General features: G+C 33.0%; 1 protein-coding gene across 2 annotated transcripts in view; it reads left to right on the top strand.

The window, feature by feature from the left end:
* LOC130446846 (polypeptide N-acetylgalactosaminyltransferase 2-like) overlaps positions 1 to 17,504 on the top strand; it is a 102,298-nt gene extending 84,794 nt beyond the window's left edge. Inside the window, exons 5-10 of one of the 2 annotated variants that reach the window (XM_056783338.1) lie at positions 518 to 705; positions 2,055 to 2,222; positions 5,286 to 5,456; positions 6,416 to 6,576; positions 12,984 to 13,267; positions 16,533 to 17,504. In XM_056783338.1, the coding sequence (XP_056639316.1) occupies positions 518 to 705; positions 2,055 to 2,222; positions 5,286 to 5,456; positions 6,416 to 6,576; positions 12,984 to 13,267; positions 16,533 to 16,732 (1,172 nt within the window). In that variant the 3' untranslated portion in view covers positions 16,733 to 17,504. The remainder of the gene's footprint in view (positions 1 to 517; positions 706 to 2,054; positions 2,223 to 5,285; positions 5,457 to 6,415; positions 6,577 to 12,983; positions 13,268 to 16,532) is intronic. The other variant, XM_056783339.1, reaches the window with a different exon arrangement.
* Positions 17,505 to 20,387: the final 2,883 nt, after the last annotated feature.

The raw sequence follows: 20,387 nt of genomic DNA, 5'->3' as shown, positions 1-20,387 counted from the left end.
ATGAGAAATTTTCAATCGATTTCGCTTTTTTTCTCATAGAGCAAACGCATCACCCAACACGCAGATAGATTACGTTTATGACAAAAGCGTTTTTTTGATATTTCGATAGTCTCTTCAATCTCTCTAACCTCAATCTGACGATCGTACAGTACCATTTATTAAACTTTCTCGATTAAATCGCTGGTTGGTGTAGTTTTTCCACCGTCACCGAACGCTCGTTGTCAGTCGAGCTGATAAGTTTGAATTTAGCTATCGAAGTGTCTAACTCAGAATAATCTTCAAACAGAAATTAATCGTTTAAAATGGCTGTAATTATAGTGAGATTCTCTCAACGCATACGCAAATATATTTCCCAATGTATCTTGATAAGTGTTTACATTTTCAGATTGAGGTTGGAAACTTTCCAGACAACCCTCGTATATGAAATCAAAAGCAGTACTCGGTCGTTTATGATGTGATCTAGCATACAAATTTTTGTGTTTTTCAAATAAGTATATTAATCGATTTAATATTTCAGCATCTGATGGAGAAGAATTGGCGAAAATTCAAAAAGTTCGTGTTATTCGAAATGAGAAAAGAGAAGGATTGATGAGGTCGAGAGTTAAAGGTGCTGACGCTGCTACGGCATCTGTATTGACATTTTTAGATAGTCATTGCGAGTGTAACGTGGATTGGTTGGAACCTCTACTTGAAAGAGTTATGGAGGTAAGATTTCAGTTTGAATTCTGAAATATTTCTTGAAATTGAGTAATCTTTGTACAATATATAAATAATAAGTATAATGATTATTTTCAATTAAAATATTGGAACTGGTGTAACTGGTCCATATATAGTTGAGGAGCAGAGATAAAATAGCTTGTCATCAACAAGAATTAGTTATAAAAATAAAAGCTGCAGTAAGAAAGCTATTCTTGCATTCCACCCTCATAAACATACTTGTATAAACTTTATTGATCTTAGAATTCAATTTAGTTACACTCGAAGAAATTTCCTCAAAATTTTATGTTATTAGAATAAATGAGAACCCCTCGAAGTAAGCGAACAATTTATAGTAACTCAAGTAAAGATTGGTAATACGAGGGAGTTAATTTTGGATCATTAGCATGTTTTTCAGGGAGTAATTCACTTCCTCGAGTCTCCGCCGGCCAACAGTCGACTCACTTGAAGTCACACCACGTACATTACGTAGTCACTCTCAATCTTACACTAGTAAATGATAATTGTAGAAACCTTAAAGTGGCCATACCGCTCTGAAGTTGTCCCTATTATCGAACCGTATTATTGAACATGCTGACTTAAGTTGGCGAGTTTTCTCGTTCAAGAGAGTATAAGATGTCAACATATTGTGTTCGTTGGGCAACAACTGTCATGGTAGTATCAGTAAAGTCTGGTCAGCTGCCTTTCTTCTATGCTCTAAGTTTCTGGTCAACTTTGGTTCGCCTTTAAGTCTCTTCTGTATTAAATCGAGCATCGTCAGGGGAATGCTTGGGAGCCAAATCCTTTAACGATGGGCGAATCTGGAATTAGAAACTGTATCGGGATATATAGAGTTAGCAATTCGACCACGTGACTATTTCAGGACATGTTGCTGCCAATCTGAATCCCAAAAAGCGAATTTGCGGTTATGTTGATGTTTTATGTCCAGACAAAACTAAAACCTAAGCTACAGTGCCAGCTTTCTTTAATCATTAGAGCGTGATGATGAATAACATTTATTTATTATTACTATCCTCACTCACATAATTAGTACATTCGCAGAAGTTACTAAACTTGTGAGACTAAAGCTTCAACTTTTTCAACTAACGTGCAACACTTAGTTATATTTCTTTAGAAACGCTGCTGAGTGTGTATTTTGTGTTTCAGCAGATTACGTCCAAACTTTCATAGTATTTTCTCTATTGCTATTGCTAATTAAAAAGTATAATTACATTAATACTTAGCACTTTATTAATCATAGAAAAAGTATACATTTTCACATATTAGATAACTTCTCTTGAGAAACTTATTCTCGTAGACAATTACCTGCTCATAAACTGATATACTATATATTTCAGGATCCTACTAGAGTTGTTTGTCCTGTGATAGATGTTATAAGTATGGACACATTTCAATATATCGGTGCTTCCGCTGACTTACGTGGCGGTTTTGATTGGAATCTAGTCTTCAAATGGGAATATTTGAGTTATGCCGAGAGAGAAAATAGACAGAGTGATCCAACGCAGGTGAGAAATACCTATCAAATCAAAATAAGCATGAGTAAATATTATACAGAGTGAGTAGTATGTATGGAACGCCTCAATTATCTAGGAAACGGCTTGTACGTTTTTTATAAATTTTGATGTACAAGGGTGTTGTGATACGGCTGGTATTATGGTGGTATCTACATTGTTGTCTTTCCTTTTTCCGAAAAAATAATGAACTTCAAAAGGATCACCCTATATATTTTGTGTTTTTAGAAATCCTTATGAAATATTGATTATTTTTCATGTGATATTTTCCATACCTAAATGCCATAATTTATAGTTTATAGCTACATTTACTGTGTCTCCATCAAAGTTACAATAAATATTGTACATTTAGATGGCTACGATTGAATAAAGTCGTTTCTTTAATAATCTACGTACTAATACAAATCTCGTAACAAGGTCTGGTGTTAGGAAGTTAGTAAAAAGTTTAACGAAACTGGTGCAGTAAAATATTTATCCAAATCATGGCGTAGAAAATCTTCAACAACTGAAGACAAATCTTTAAATGTTTGTGTCAAGTTAGAAGTACATCCACATTTGTGAATTACGAATTTTCGAGAACATACAGTAAAATCAATTACAGTAGATGCTCAAAATATTGTCCGTTTACTTCAATACAACAAGCCAAGTGATTTTTAAAACTTTGCAATATATTTTGCAACATCCCTGACTTCTCAGTTCTTCTTATCTCTGTGGTAATCCTATCTTTTAATTCCTGAATATTGGCAGGTTTTATTTGATAAACGATGTTTTTTAAGTGACCGTACAGTCTAAAGGATTCATGTCGGGTGATCGTGGGGACTATTCGATAAAACCACGCCTTCTTCTAGGGAACATATTATTTAGGTATTGCCCCACCACACACGCATAGTGAGATGGGGCACCATCTTGTTGTAGCCAAATATTGTCGTTTGGGATATTGTTACTGTCCGTTTTTTAATGTAATTGAAAATACTTACTGGGATTTGGAAATATCCGAGCCAACTCAGGTATAATGCTATTTTCCAATAAATCTAAATATGCCGAACTATGTAAGTTAGTCTCAATGAAAAACGGACCAATTATTTTGTCTCCTATCATTCCAGCCCATACATTCAGTTTCTTGGGATATTGGTTGTGGGAATCATGCATCCAACGAAGATTATTACGGGACCAGTATCTACAATTATGGTGATTTACCGATTTACGAAAAATTTTAGATCGTTTCGATAGTAACATTTATCTATCATTAGGATTTTGAAAAGCGGAAAATATACAGGTTGATCCATTTGAAATAACAAAGTTCATTATTTTTCAGGGAAAAGGAAAAATCTGACAACAATGTGAATACCACCATAATACCGGCCATATCACAAGACCCTTCTACACAAAAGTTTATAAAAATCGTACTAGCCGTTTCTGAAATAATTGAGGCGTTCCATACATAAAACTCACTCTGTATATTGCAAACGTCTAGTAGAATAGCGGTCTATAATACATTTTTTAATTGCGTTTTTTTGCAATTTAGAAGTCAATCTACGTTTACGATAATGTCAATATTAGTTTCAATTACATCGATATAATCTAATATCGATTAACAACATACACGCAACACGACGTAGCTCTTGTGAAATAATGGTCTATCACTTCACTTAAACTGGGTGTCATCTGTTGAAATAGAGTTCTGTCTAACAAACAAAGGCACCCTTGTGGCTTGTTTTCTGCTTATTTTTGATTAATTATTGTTTATTTATTTTAATTATATCCAAGGTATATCTGCCTATGACTAATAATTAGTATACGATAACGGCATTTTAGTGCATTTAGTATGTTAGACATAATTTCCACCACAGGGGGGCAATTTGGTTGCTAACGACGGCAATTCGAAAATCGGACTCGCACCGGACCAAATGCAAGGCTGAAAGTGGCCCGAAGAAACACGTGGAAATTATTTTCAGAATATTAGGACCACTAGAGGGTGTATTTGTAATATTACATTAAAAAGCTAAATTTACCAAAATTTCCCAATTAAGAAGCACTTTATATAAATAATAATCGAATTCTTCAACAAATAATAAGTAGGGGAGAGTGGGAATCTTGTTTTATGTCCGGTTCCGATGAAGTTTTGTCCAGCAATACTAAATATATAAATTATAAGCAATTTACTTAGCAACGTGAATTCTAGAAGGCGTTGTTTCAAATATTGCAGATATTGTAGTTTCTTCTGGCAATTTTGAATAGAAGTATGAAGGTTGAAGTATGGATTTTGAAAACTTGAATTAACATAAGTAGCGAAAACCACATGTCGATAATTGATATTCTATACTTTGCAATGTGAAAGGTTGTTTAAGCGCAATCATCACGAAAATCGAGCTCGTCAGAACTAGGATCGATATTTGTTTCTGTTATAATAGGATGGTAACCACGATTACCTATATTAATATAGATCACGACAATGATGATAAATTGATGTCGACTGGGGGTCTGAACCTGAACCTTCATAAAATACTGGCAAACTTAAATTTTATTGATAGCGCGTAATTTAAATCATTTATAGGTAGGTAGCATTTAAAGGTAGCAGAATGAACTGCTACCTTAGAACTAATCAGAAATACTCTTTCGGACGTTTCACATATCGATTACTATCGTTGTGGTCGCGACGAGAACGTAATTCAAGACGTCATGACTATTATTATTTCTTTTCATCAAATTAACAAACTGCTACTTTTACAGCATATTCTTCTAATATACATAAATAATAATGCATATTTAATATGTGTAATGAAGTATTACGCAAAATAAAAATATGTATTTAGGTAGAATTGATTGTATTTTTCACAATAATTATATAAATAACAAAAAATTAACGATTTACTGTATAATTATAATAATTTATAAATGTTTTCTTTGTTACACAATCTATCTATTTCCCTCTTTCCAATATTCATGAAGATACGAGAACGTTCTAAATTTTATGTATAATAAAAATTGCCAAAATACATTAATACTCACTTTTGAAATTTGATGAGACTGTATTTTCAAAATATATGTTTATTTCAGCCTATAAGGACACCAATGATAGCCGGTGGACTATTTGTCATAAACAAAGATTATTTCGAAAAGCTAGGAAAGTACGACATGAAAATGGATGTATGGGGAGGAGAAAATTTAGAAATCTCATTTAGAGTATGGCAGTGCGGTGGAAGCTTGGAAATCATTCCATGCAGTAGAGTAAGTGATTTGATGTTTTCACATTTTTACTCAAATCAAATAAATTTGTTTCTCTCATTAACTGAAATCTTTTTTTCTCAACATAGTCTTGATTCAAGTTAACAAATTCTACTCTTAGATGTAATAACATTTCTCCTACGTATCGAAAATCAAATCCCTAATTAACGGCTCACTTTACTATCTGAAAGAAATTGGTTTTCTTTTAACGGCTCACGTAAATTAGGTTAAATTGGTGCAGGCAACCTCAATATAAACTGGTTGTGGCTCTCTCGGAGGCCTGAAACCCATGTTATCTTATATTTTTCATGATTTGGAAACTTAATTAACTAGCCTACTATTTTTTTATCTCTCCTAGATTATTTTTAAGTATTTCCCACACATAATAAATTTTTTTTACTTTTTGTATTTCCAATTCCGCTATTTTTTCGAGGCAATCTATTGTGTCAACCCTCAACATTCGACGTCGTTTCTCCGTCAAGACAGGGTACTGGCAGGGAAGATGCTCGATCGTCTCTTCTTCTCCGTTACACTCCTAGCAGTAGTTGTCCGTTATCACTTCTCATTTCAACAGTACAACAACTAGTTATCACTATGAACCTTCTGGATAGTTTGTTTCGTGAATCTTTTTGGTATTCTCTTCATTGATCCTTGTCTTAATCGTTCTTGATATCGCGCAATCACTACTATTTGACCATATATCCTGATTCCTGTGTCAATATTATAGAGTTACTGTCCCCTCTTGTCTGAATTCACGTAATTTTGGATATAAATTGACTTAATAAACACAAATGATTGGATTGTGTTTCCTTTCTGCAAATAATCTACAATAATTATGCTTATGATCTTCCCAGCAGAAGGAACATCTTTTATTTCTTCGGCGGTGGTAAACCTCTATGTTTCCACTTCGTCTGCATTTTGGTTTCTATTGACAGACAACTTAATTGATCTAAAATTTTTAGGTTGGTCACGTATTCCGAAAAAGACATCCATATACTTTTCCAGGCGGTAGTGGTACCGTATTTGCCAGAAACACGAGACGTGCCGCCGAAGTTTGGATGGATGAATATAAAAATTATTATTACGCTTCAGTTCCTCTAGCCAAAAGTGTTTCATATGGAGAGTAAGTATAAATTAGAAATAAAACCATTCGCCAACTTATTATTACACTGCTAAGCTTTAACGGGCTTTTCAGAAAGAGATTTATTGACACTCTCATTTAAAGTTGTTTTTATTTATAACCCACAAATTTAGGATTGTGTGAGTGTTTACTTCTTTTTTCCTGATAATGGAAAAAGCATTGGAAGCAATCATTTTGGCAGGTGAAAATGATGATGAGATAGAGTTTGTGATATTAGAACATATTTTAATAAACATATATGTAAATCCGGGTGCCTTAAATATTGACATCAATAATTTAATTGATGAAGAAATTCTGAATGATTTCCGCTTAAGGAGGGTACATTTAGAATTACTAAAAACTCACCTAAGAAACACACCAATTCATGAATCACTCAAGTTTTAGTCCTATACGAATTTTATTTTAAATAAAAATTGAAGAAAAGTGATAAAAACTATATTTAATTATAGTATAATATTTTTATTATCATTATTATTATTTTAAATAAATCATTTTGTTTCTAAATAAATTTTATAATCTGGACAGAGAAAGTCAGAAAATTCCAAAAAGAAAATCTGTGGACACCCTTGATATTTATTTTAGGTTTAACTGCATTGTGCGTTCTATTAAGAAAACTTTCTTATCCTGCACGGTTAAGTGCTGAGGAAGATGTTTGGAAGATCAACACAATCAATATCACAAATTATTAAAACCATAACAAATATCATCTCTTTCCTTTTTTCATAGTTCACACAACTATTGCTCTTTACTTAATGCAGATCCCTTTCGGGGTATCTTAAAACTGTAGTCAGCTTCTCGGCACAAAGTTGAAACCTCTTGTAGAAGCTCATCTTTTTCGGTAAATGACATTTTTATGCCCGACCTAAAAAATGATATCAAACATAAAGTGATGAATTTACACAGTTTAGATATACTCATTGCGTAATTACTTATGTTAATCTTGCTTTACATGCTATTATAAATACCATTTCAATATGAAAACTTCAAGAATAAAATATTTTCAGTTACAGATTTACTTTGCGAAAGGCTGTTTTCTGTTTTTATAACAAAAATTAAAGTGTAATTTCCTGCACATAGATATATGTGGTAAAACTTACCTCACTTCCTACTCTCTTGCCGTTTTCAAAAAAATCTCCATTAGTAGCATAATATGTTGTTTTATGGTTCTAATGGAATAGTTATTTTCCTAACAAGTGCGGAAAGTGATACTTTCCCGCACGCGACTGGAGTTATGCCGAACGACGCGGAGCGGAGTTCGGGCAAGCGGTCAAGTGCGGGAAAGACACTTTACGCGTGAGTTAGGAACATTTTTTCTACGACCGGTTATACAAAAAAGTATACCAACCCATTTTTCAAAAATTATTTTATTCCCACAAACATAATAATATATAAAACTTTTAAGGTTTTAAGTCATTTGTAGTACAGAGAATTTTATTTGATATTTTTTTCTTCTGATACTCTGAGTCCTCCAAAAAACCCTCAGCGACAGTAGTAGACTTCCAGCCACCGAGGTGCTTTAGGCTGGTTATTTCTTCGCCGGAGTCTGCTAGGAACGTTGCCGAAGAACGTCTGAAACTTTTTTTGTTTAAGAAACGACGTTAGCTTATGGAAGTTTCCTATGTCCAATTTTTTTTATTTTCACTAAACTTTTACTATCGAATAGCGGGACCATAATGTATTAGAGTACTTAGGTCTGAAAAATACGCCAGAAATACCTGTTCCTTATAAGTTTTGGCCCCTTTCTCCTTACACCATGTAACAAAATGGTCGTATTGCTTCTCATACCTGGATTTGGCAGGTAACAGCTTCATTTGCAGCCTTCAAAATGGCTTCGGGAAGTTCTTTATCGGATGAATCCATTAATATTATTGTATGGGATTCGGTTTAATGTGGTTTAATTTAGAAGAAGATTGTACTTATTCAGTCACTTCCAAGACGTTTTGAATAACTTTGTCGTTTTAGTAACAATTACACGCCAGGGTTGTCATAGCAACTGATATCAAACCCGGGTGGTTTGATGGTTGTTTTGTGACACTCCTTTGAAGAATGTACATGGTTAGGTTTTATAAGAAATATCTTTATTATTTTATATTTTCAAAACATTAAAAATGCTACAAAAAGCTAGAAAAGGTTTACTTTCAAAACTAAAATGCGTGCGGAAAAGTGGGATAAAACGCACAATCGTAGAAAAAATACTTTTCCTGTTATAATGGATTATTTCACAATTTGTATTATGTAAAATGGGGTTGTTTGTAATAAATTCCTTGAGCAGGATTACATAATCTTCGAAAGTAAATCTTAATCTTGTTTTCCTTTCCACCGCGCGAAAATGGAAAAATACAAGAGCTTATTTTTATTCAGTATGTAGATGTCAAAATACTGCACAAAGTACTGCTTTCTTTATTCCTACATATTCCTACAATTTATACTACTACTGCGTATATGTCAATATAATGCCAGATTTATTATTGCTAGCACTGTATCGCGGTTCAATAAGTGCCTATTCTGTAACAAAAATGTTCAGTAAATCCATGCAAACTTAATTTAGCTAATAAGATATAATTCAAATATAACCTAATTGACAAGAGTACAAGTAAATACTTTAAAGAAAATAAGCAACATTTCAACAAATATACCATCACGAGAACTAGTTTCGACCAGTATATAATACAAAATTACACATCAGTTATGAATAGTTTTAAGATATTCAAAGAAACATTTGATTATGACAGTAAAGATGAAATAAAAATAGTTATATTTTCAAATATTGCTAGCCTATTTAATTAAAGTGAAAATGAAAACTATCTCTAAATAAACGTGAAAATTGTAGAATACTGAATAAACTGTATAACTGTCAGAATATTTCAATAGATTATTGTTCAATAAATTGATCAAAATCTCGATCAATATCAAATGTAGATACTTGTTGACTTTCAATTTTATGCCACTTAGTGTTGAAATATCCAAAATAATAAAAAATCATCATCAAATAAGTGTTGAAACATTTAGCAAGATTTCACAGGACAAACATTAGTAAAACTGCTTAATTCCTACAATCATTTCGTCGTACTCTTTAATGAAAGGAAGCAAAAACGTCTTTCTTCCTATTATTATTTCTTCCTGTAACTAAAAATTGCGGTAACTTTATTTAATTCCTCTTTATATACATATTTGGCCTTCTCATATTATTGCTCTCTCGTATATTTCTTATATATTGATTTACCGGTCTGTAATTTTTGTAATCCATGCGAATTCAAATATCCTTTCATAGATCCATATTGTGAAAGCTTTCATGTTTTGTGTTCGCCTTTAATTTTCAATTTAAAGATAGATTCCTACTACACATCATGGTTCCAAACTTTATAACTACCTACCTCGCCATTTCTCTCGTAATTTCAACTTACGGTAGATGTTCAGATAATAATGCGTCACGACCTTTTCCGAAGCGACTGTATGTCTTTGAATTTCGAAAGGCAAGAAATCCATGGGTATAATTGTCTATCGAAATTCTTGTCGAACAAAAGGCCAAAGATATTCGGGATGACCGGGAAAAGCTAGAGGTAGTGAGATTAAAATAAAGTCAACTTACTCAGCCTTTCTCATAACCGTCTACCTGACAATAAACGAGATCAACGTCAGACCTCGTCCCGCTAGACTTTTATTTGTTTTCTCAGCTTAATAGATGACTGAAAAGATAACATTTGGACAATATCCGTCACAATGAGGTCGCTGAAAGACATCCCCCTTGAGGTGGTCCAAGAAGCGTACTGATGAAGGAAACTGTACCATTCTGATCAATAAATTTTTACAACCAGGCCTTAAAACAATACTTACCTGACATCTCCTGTAGGCCTATGTTAAGATCAGATGTAATTTGTATTTTCAGAATTTGGTATTCGCTTACCCGCTCTATAGGTTAAACAAACAGTAGTTTATAATTAGTATTATATTCAACATTCACAAAATTTGTTCCGTTGATGTTGATTCAGAATCAAATTTCTTCATTCTCATTCATACACTGTAGCAAGCCTTGTAAGTCATCACATAATACTTATGAAGAATATGTAACTAACCAACTGACATGTATGTACATATTCTTTTATGTGGTTATTAAAATTATTGTTAAATAGTTTTTCAAGCTCTTCTAGCAAAAACATTTGTAACAAAATTGCTTCTTATTAATAACTATCAAAAGTTATAATTCTTTGTAAAATCCAAACCTACTTGTTAGAGCCTGTTTTGTCTCTATTGAATTCTATTTTTTGTTATTATTTATGAATTCTATATTCCACTGCGCAAAATAAACCCAACTGTCAATATAGTTAATACTTACAGTAGTTCTCCTAATAAAAGTGAAGATTTATGTAAATAAAAAGTTAATTTATTGATCCAACTAATTTTTGAACCGTTGCTGATGTGCATTTTTAACATACTGTTTACTACCACTACACTAACAGTTATAATTATACTATTAGACGTTTCGATAATAAAGGTATCAGAAGGAATAGCTTGCTTTCAGTTTCTGAAGACATCTTTTGTATCTCTCCCAGTTCTCTTCTGTTACCATATACTTCTAACCAATTCCCAAAATGTTATTTTGTCCACAACACATTTCATAGCTCGTTAAAATTTCCCCGGTCTACAAAATTTTTGCGCTCGGATTATACGTTATTTATTTTTATTGCTTTTATACCTAGAAATAAAAAGTTGAACAAAAAATACTTCTGAATTTGGTTTAATGAGTATAGAATCAATGAAAGGACATAGAAAATCCACAAAGAGATGATTTATTAAAACACATCATAAACAACAGTTCAGAAATTTAAAAATATTTTTTTTCCTTTTCTGACATGTTTACTAGAAGTTTCTCTTATTAACCTCCAAATATAAACTCTCAAAATCCACTATGTCTTGATGGAATCGTTCCCCTTGTTCTTCCAAATATATTTTTAGACATTCTACATCCTACGATAGAAAAATTCGTGATCATATCTCTTCGTACTTTTCAGCTCTATGGTTTCCAAGGACACCGTGAACTTCTGCCTTAAAATTGATCCAGGCTTTTTCTCTTTACTGCTGAGTAACTATACAAAAATATCAAAATTCATATTTTTTTTATTTGTGGGCCAACTAAGATTCCAGCGTTAATTTTCGCCTCTGGGAGCTTTAGAAAAAAACTTTTCAAATATTTGAAAGCTGTAGACTCATTATTAAGAGCTTTTATAAATTGTTTAATAAGACCTAATTTAATACGCAATGGTGGCAATTAATATAGTTTATAGAGATCGACAGTTGCTTCCTAACCATCTTGCATTCCTGTCCAAAAAACACACCATCTTGAAATCACCAATAACTTCCCACTTGTATTACATATATTTAATGTACGCAATGTGCTAATGGAATCGATTGAAATTTGTTCCCATTTTATAGTAGAACAGCTTTCAGAATTTTAGTTGAACTGTCAATTAAAATACGCCATTCAGATGTATGACATGAAATACCGATTTCTTCAAATAGACCTTTCCCGTCATGGCAAAAACAGAGGCCATCTGCCTAATTGAAGAAACAAGAAAATTCTTCATGTTGCTTTCTTTGACAAGATATTCAAATATCAGATTTAAATAAATTCCATTGTTTTAACCGCGATGCCAGTAACTACTTTTTGGAAGATTTAAGTCTCTTATTGAGTCATTGAGATCTTGAAAGTTGATGAGGTGTGGTATTTTTGGTTCAGATTCAAAATACCGATACAGATGAACTTCGTCGTGATTGCGGGGCTGCCTTCAGATAGTAATTGCTTTTCTAACAATGGCGGAGCAGGTACAGTATTTTCTTTTGTATGTGGTATTTAAGCAGATGTGGATGGTAGGTCAGAATAAGTTGTATTCCTTAAATTTCTACTCCTGAGTGGACTCACAATACAACAATCTGTTTAATGACAACTTACCGTCAAGATTATATCTGCAAGAGTTACATAATACATGTGGAGCCCATTTTTGTCTTGATTTTTGACTGGTAGATTAAAGTAAGATTGATATGAAAGTATGTAATATTCAAACACCTGTCGTATACAACGAGCAACGCAAGAAACACTGCTTACACACCCTCATACTTCTCTTTCTACACCAATAGCGCGCGAAAATCGAAATTGATTGGGCGCAAAAATCAAACATTGTTAAATCACTGCAAGTTCTTAAAATGGAAAGATTTTTAAACTCTAATCACATTTCTTTTTATCTACATGCTTATATAATCAGAATATATTAATTAAAACCCAATCGCAAAAAAAGATTTTTTTGTTGACCCGTCTTATGGATGAGTTTGAGATCCAAATGTTGAGAGCTATTATTCCAGAATACTTTTTTAAGTAACCTTAAATTTTTTTACAGTATCAGCGATCGCCTAGAACTGAAAACTAGACTTCAATGTAAACCATTTAAATGGTATTTGAAAAATGTTTATCCAGAATTAGCGGTGCCTCAAGCCACTACCTCACATGTCGGCCAAATACGCCAAGGTGCCTTCTGTTTGGATTCGATGGGACACCAGCTAGATGGTATCGTAGCTTTGTACCAATGCCATCATACTGGTGGTAATCAAGAATGGGGATTGACTAACACAGGCCTTATTAGACACCACGATCTATGTTTGACGCTGATCAATTTCAATAAAGGTAAAGTTTAATACTAATACTAATAATAAAGTGAACCATAAATTCATTCAATATATACATTTCTGTTTTTGAATACACCAAACGGTAGAAACTATTCCTCCCTCCCTAATACTTAATTATGTATTGCTCACAACATTGAATTGTTTTCCTATCGTGATGTGTTAATCGCTAGAGCTCTACACACTCAAATATTGTCGACATATGATAGACTCTAAAAGAATTCTTGTTATCTATAGATGTAAAATATTTCTCTCCAACTAACTTTAAACCGGATTTGCACAATAAGAATAATAGTAATATGAAAAAAATTATTCAAACATATGATGTGTATATAGCAATAAACTGAAAATTCAAAATTATTGGGAACTTGACCCTTTGACTAACAAAGCTACTATGTCTATAAAATGACTCAAACATGTATGCACTAATTTTGAATGACCAACTACATGTCTTCGCTTGCTTAAAATTCCAAAGACAACGCCATCTTTTTGACATATTATATTTGAATGAGTTTGAAAATATCATATATTAGTAATTTCCTTTTTGCATGGAAGATCAGATAATTTGAAGTAATTTAAGTATAGCTCATTCAATTGTACGTCCCATTCAATTATACTCAAGTCAGATGAATTGAGATATTTACTTTCCCCGTTGCCGATGCAACAACAACTTTTGTTTTGTTTGAGGGTATATCTACTTTTTTTATTAGTGCATAGTGATTAATATTCGCGAATTTATTTCTACTCTACTTTTGTATTGACAAGAGCATTTTAGTTTAGAATACAATGAACTAAATGGATGTCTCAGTTTGTCATTCCATTTGACCCACTATTTCAAAATGAAAACAGATATCATCAGCTCAATATGAAATAAATCAGATCATTTGCAAAAGAATGATTTAATATTGCGAAAATTTACGAAAATCTTTCTTGGTTCTGATATATTAGAAACGTGCGTGATGTTTGTTTGGTAACTTCACTTTCTCTCGGTTTTATTCTATTTGGAAACTTGGTAGTATCCTCGCTTCGAAGATTGGTAGAGAATATAATGCCCGGCAATTTGTCCGATCTATGGCGCGGTTTCTGTCGATTAGTTCGGCGGTTTTAGAGTATAAATATAAAACCGGATATACAAAGATGGACCCAGAAGTACCTGGCCCAACAAAGAAAATATATGGGGAAAAATTTATTTATTTTTCAACATAATCCCCTTCTAGCTCGACAAACTTTTCCCAGTGATGTTCAATAAGTTCAATACCCTTTTTATAATAAGAATCGTCAAGCTCCTCAAAACAGTCATTAACTGCCGATATCACCTCTTTTTTGTTGGTAAATCTTTGAGAGCCATTTCTTCAAATCTTGGAACAGAAAATAATTCGTGGGGAATAAATCTGGCGAATAGGGTGCATGCGGTAGCAATTCAAACTTTAATTCAATAATTTTAGCCATTGTTTTTATTAATAAACACTCTCTTTTTAGCCAAAGGCCGTTTGTGCTTCATTTCTTCGCTCATATGTTGCAATGAATTACGCACAATACTTGCCGTTGATAGTTTTTCTTTTTTCAGCATAGTCAATGAAAATTATTTTACGTGAATCCCGAAAAACCGACGATATGACCTAGCATTTCAGATGTAACAGTCTTTGCCTTATTTGGAGCCGGTTCTCCCTTTCCAGCGATTGTTTTTATTGTTCTTTTGTTCGGACTCACGTTTCATCCATAGTTATGAAACGGTGAAAACATTCGGCCTGATTTCTGTGAAACATTGCGAAATACTCGATGGAAGCATCTTTACCAAGCTAATAGGCGATATACCGCACTTATTGAAATGCCTACTATGTCTATTAACTCGCGCACTTTCACTCGACGATCATCCAGTGGATTTCCTTTAACATTTCAGAAATCGTCACCTCATTTGGATGACCACTGCAATGCTGGTCTTTGAAGGTCGTACGGCCTCGTTTAAGGTACCCAATATTTTATTGTTGATAACAAAGAAGCAGTCTCACCCAGAATAGAATCTAATTCAGCTTTAATATTGATTGGGCACATGGCGGGTGTTTCATTGCGAAATTTTAACGCCTGACAATAATTGCATATTTTGTCCATCGCACCAATAGTAACTTTGAAATCGGCCGAGTAATTGATGTCTGGTTCATAATTAAATGCAAGACGAATAAATGATCCACGTGTTACTGCGTGGTTGGTTTGATGATTTTCTCGGTTTTGTTCTCTATATGAATTTATGTGTTGCTGCCGTGCCACCCTGGTTCTCAAAGCATTTTCTTGTCGACGATTATTACGCTGTTCTCGTGCACGAATTTATTGAGCCGCATTTCTTTTTGCTCTCTGTTCGACTGATTTTTGAGCTCTTTTAACACAAGCACATCGATTATTCTTGTTATAGGCTACAGACTACAGGTTGGATTTTTTGGGTGGCATTTTACTGAAAATAGTAATTGAATTTTTAATGTGAATTAATTTCGCTGTTCTCTGAATAAGTACATAAGTAATGTACGCAAGGAAGACAAAATGAAGAATTATTTAAAAGAAGCGACGTTAAGTGGTATAGGCAAAATAAGACATGTATAGTGTGTAGCTTAAAAAAATATATCACATTGAAGTGTGGCGCCATCTGTGAGGTGCAAAGGACAAAATTTTACAGTTCTCTGTAAAGAAATTCATTTAAGGCGCCATCTGTTCCAAACTTATGGAAACTACGATTAATAACAACAATCAACGTTGATGATCAGTTTATTATTAATTATTGAGACCGTTAATTTAAATAATAACTATCATTTAAGTTGGACCAAATTACATATATATGTCAGCTTTCATGAATATCAGTTGACTCGTTTCATTCGGAACATACACACGGACAATGAATTTTTATATATATTCATAAAGTAATGTAACTTTCAAAAATTACAATGCGTGCTAGATTTTAAAAAAATTGATTAGAAGGTACAATTCTGTTGTATTTGTAAGTACAAATTACGAAAAACTGAAAATATCAACAATAAGTCACTTTATTGATTAATAAACGCAGGTGGCCTTTGAACCTTGCTTTTGAATTACTAAATGGTAAAGGATGTATTTCTACATCCGTTGAAAAGCCCTATTTTTCTAAAATAATAGATTATTTTGGTGTCGACTTGTACAAATTTTTGAAAAAACGTTTTTAAACTTCCATGATTGATATATTATTATCTAGTTACGTTACTCTATGAATCATAAAATAATTAACTTAATTATTAATGTTTCAGTAGGCTCCCAAGTAATAATGCGCATATGCGATGGTTCAGATGAACAGAAGTGGCATCTCATATCACCGGACGGCCTCCTCCGAAATTCAAGATATCCGTTATGCTTAGATTCCCGATATACGGACGTAAGAGGCATAACAGCAGAAAGATGCAGTAGTAGTCTCGAAACACAAAGGTGGCAGCTGACAGAACGAGCTTAGGATTTAAAAATAAATAAATGAGTGAGATTTTTGTAACAAACAAATAATCTTATGTCCTTTGTTCATTTTAATAACAGAACAAATGCGTCCATTCCTGAATTATTCGAAATTTAAAATAAGTATTAGGCAGAGAGCACTGAATTTTGATTTTTTTCATTTATCGTCGACAAAACATTACTGTAAAAGAAATTCCATAAAATACTTTTACATTATCAACCTTTTCATTTACCATTTCGTTACCAAGTGCAACATTGCCAAATTGATATTTATTTTAAAGTATTTTCTATTTGTAAGTAGGTAATTGATCATAAAATCATAATATTGGCTTCTTATAACACATTATCCGTACCACTCCTCTATAAATATTTCTAGTTTTTTACCTCGTTTAGCAAATCAAAAAAAAATTCATTAAAACTCCGCAATCAGTTTCAACATATTTAACAATATTAATTTTGAATGCTTACAGAAGAATGACTTGAAATTTGATTTCTTTCATGGTCTTTCCCATTCCACTTAGTCCCATGTGTTACCATTATAAATCTCAGTGTAATGGATTATGGAGCATTTTGAGTATGACGTCAATAATAACAAATGGCAAAACAAAAAAATAGAGCAAAATTTTGGAATCTTCACAGTGAATATTTATAATTATTAGGTAATTTGAAGAACTGTCGACTTCTACTCAAATATTCCTTACCGCATCGAATAAAATTTTCACGGTTTTATAATTTTGCTAATTATCTACACTTCAACTCACCTCTTGACATGGTTGGCAAAATTGTTAGTCACGACATCATAGTGATGTCGTAGTGACATCAAAAGATTATTTTAAGCGCTGTGAACGCTTAGTGGAACACACCCAATGTATATGTTCACTGATAAGAAAAAATTTTTTCATCTTTATAACAACTGACAGTATTTGAAAAGAAAAAGTCAACGGATCGATAACTGATAGATCACATTACATTAGCACTGCCACCTTAATGTTTTTGTGTACCTATATTAAAGCTGTTTTCGCCATTTAGAGCTCGCTTAATAGCTTCAATCGCGAGACATTCTAAAACAAGAAGAACTGGAGCTTCACCTCCCTAGCCACAGTATCTAAACTCGTCATTTTTGCAAAACCTAATCTCCTCTTGCTCTTTCTATGTGGCAGTACTCCAGTTCAGAAGAAACTTTTGTGAATACAGATAGGAAGGCAGCGCCAATACATTTCTATTCCAGATTCCTCTACGTTTTGGAACGGTTTCAGATGGGCTTCATATATAAAACATAGGACAGATTTGGGCCAATCAAAGATGTTTGTGCTCTTATTCTGGTGATTATAAAGAGTCTCTTCGATTTCTATTTGACCAGGATTTTAGACTCTGTAATTCTTGTCCATTTCATTAAGTTTTTTTCGGCATTTCAATTTCATCTTTGATTCGATAAAAAGGAAGCTCCTTGGTCCAAAGGTTGCTTGATTATCAGACTTAATCGAGGTGTCACTTTACTTTCCAGGTTAATTTCCACACATAGTTCAATTCCAAATATTTCTGCCTGGAAGAATCGTAGTAGAATATTAATGATGAAGAGCAGTTGGTACTAGCCATACATCCCATCTAATGGTATTCATTGTGAAAGTCTAGATGTTTCATTTTGTTCCTAATATTTCCAAATTAATACATATTTAAAGTTCAGCTAGATTTACAGAGCAAATAATTAAAGAAAAACCACCATACACTTCCTAATGAAGTGAACCATACAAATGTATAACAAATATAAAATAATATTCTAACGATTGCGCACATTCATTTTCAGATACAATAAAATAAAAAGATTAAATACTAAACTTTTTAACAGTTTTATTGTTATTTCCTGTTTAATTGCATTTTTTGTTATATCATTTGTTGTATAAAATCAGCTTCAAACTTTTATTTCTTCTGTCAAATGTGGTCTCGTAATAAAATAATTAGCTAGATAATTCATTAAGTGGTGTCATTTTACAAGACGGTATTAAATTAGAATTTCTCACGTTACTGGATATAGTTATGAAATACTAATAGGAAAATATTTGTATCTACATGCAAATTTGATTAGTTGCTCTATGTGAAAATATTCTATTCAGTTTTTTCAATTGAATCTACATAATAATAAGTTATTCAAAAGTCTAGCGGAACTGCAAATACTTATCTTTACATTTAGCGAATCGGATCACTTTTTCTTTGAAGTTCAGCAAATCATACAGTCATACCAAACTGTTACATAATGTTATTTTTATTAATAAAAACGTAAGAAGTAACAATCAGCTATAAAATAGACATTTGACAACTTGAATCATACATTAAATTATCTTTTGAAAACTTGAAAAAAATATCAGAATCGCCCCAATTTTCGGAGTGAATCAGATCGTACACAACATGTAAATTTTCTTAACAGTATAGCTTTGGAATCAGTAAACAATTAATAATGAGATCAATTTTAATTATCGGCACATTATTCACATATATATGGTCCTTAACACCTCCCCCCTCCTGGCTTTCAGCATATTTTTCAGGGCATTGCACTGAATTCAATACTCTGATGGTGGATGTAAGAATATTTCGGAGCAGTAAATGCAGTGTCACTCTCTCTGTTATGCAGATAAACTCTTAATTTTTATCGCAGGCTTTGCTTTATTCTTTTTGTTTTTTTTTCGTATTCATTGCCGTCAATCTTTTTCTTATTTTACTTTGTTCCATTGTCTACCTCAAATTTCTTCAGAACAAGTTTTGAAGCTTTACGAATTCTTTTAGAACCAATGGTGATTTTAAAGGTGATGGAAGAATTTATTTAATTATTTCTGTTCAGATGGGAGGCTGGGATTCGTCAGATTGTAGCGAACTTGTGGATGGTACTACATTATCAAGAAGTTTTGAATTTGTGGCTTGTACTGGTACCCTTATTTTTAACTGCACTTGAGATTTGGTCTTGTGGCTGTTGGGAACTCGTTGATTGGACTTGGATCATTTGATACTATCTCTGTTTTACTTATGAACTATGTTTATCACTGCCATCGCTTTATTCTTCATCTGCAGTATTTCTTTAACTACGCAGGTGGAACACCAGGCATTGTTAGACTGTTCAAATGACACTATATCAGCTACTGGTTGCGTATTTGTGACATTTGTTAGGAACTTAGGGACTAAATTTGGGACTATACAATTTTCGACTGTTTATTATCGATGAACTTGTAGTCAGGTATTGCATTGGCGTTAAGTAGATATATTCCAGTCTTTTCTAAACCATTTGTAGCATTTCCAACAGTGGCAGCCTAATTCCAAGCCAATTGGAAAAGTGCTCCGAAAGATTTTGATGTGAAGTACAAGTTCTGGTGTGAGACACGTACTCATCCAAAATTATAACTACTTTTTCTAGGGTCCGGAAGCGATTGAAATATTGTAGCTACAACTTAAAAGCTTCTTCGGTCGCACAGACCTTTTCTGCCATGGCAACTTCAGTACCAGGAAAAAATCGTCACGTTTACGCACACATTTAAAGAGAACATATGGAGGTACCATCCTGTTGCATTCAAGCAGGCTACAAAGGTTAGATTTTCACCTCATGAAACACTGGTCATGCTGACAACATCTGTAGTATCTTTTTGGGCTATAATGTTGGGTGGGTGGTTACTAAG

Source organism: Diorhabda sublineata, chromosome 7, assembly GCF_026230105.1.
Source record: "Diorhabda sublineata isolate icDioSubl1.1 chromosome 7, icDioSubl1.1, whole genome shotgun sequence".
NCBI classification, from domain to species: domain Eukaryota; kingdom Metazoa; phylum Arthropoda; class Insecta; order Coleoptera; family Chrysomelidae; genus Diorhabda; species Diorhabda sublineata.
The sequence above is the reverse complement of the archived record's forward strand: the minus strand, read 5'-3'. Positions and strand labels throughout refer to the sequence as shown.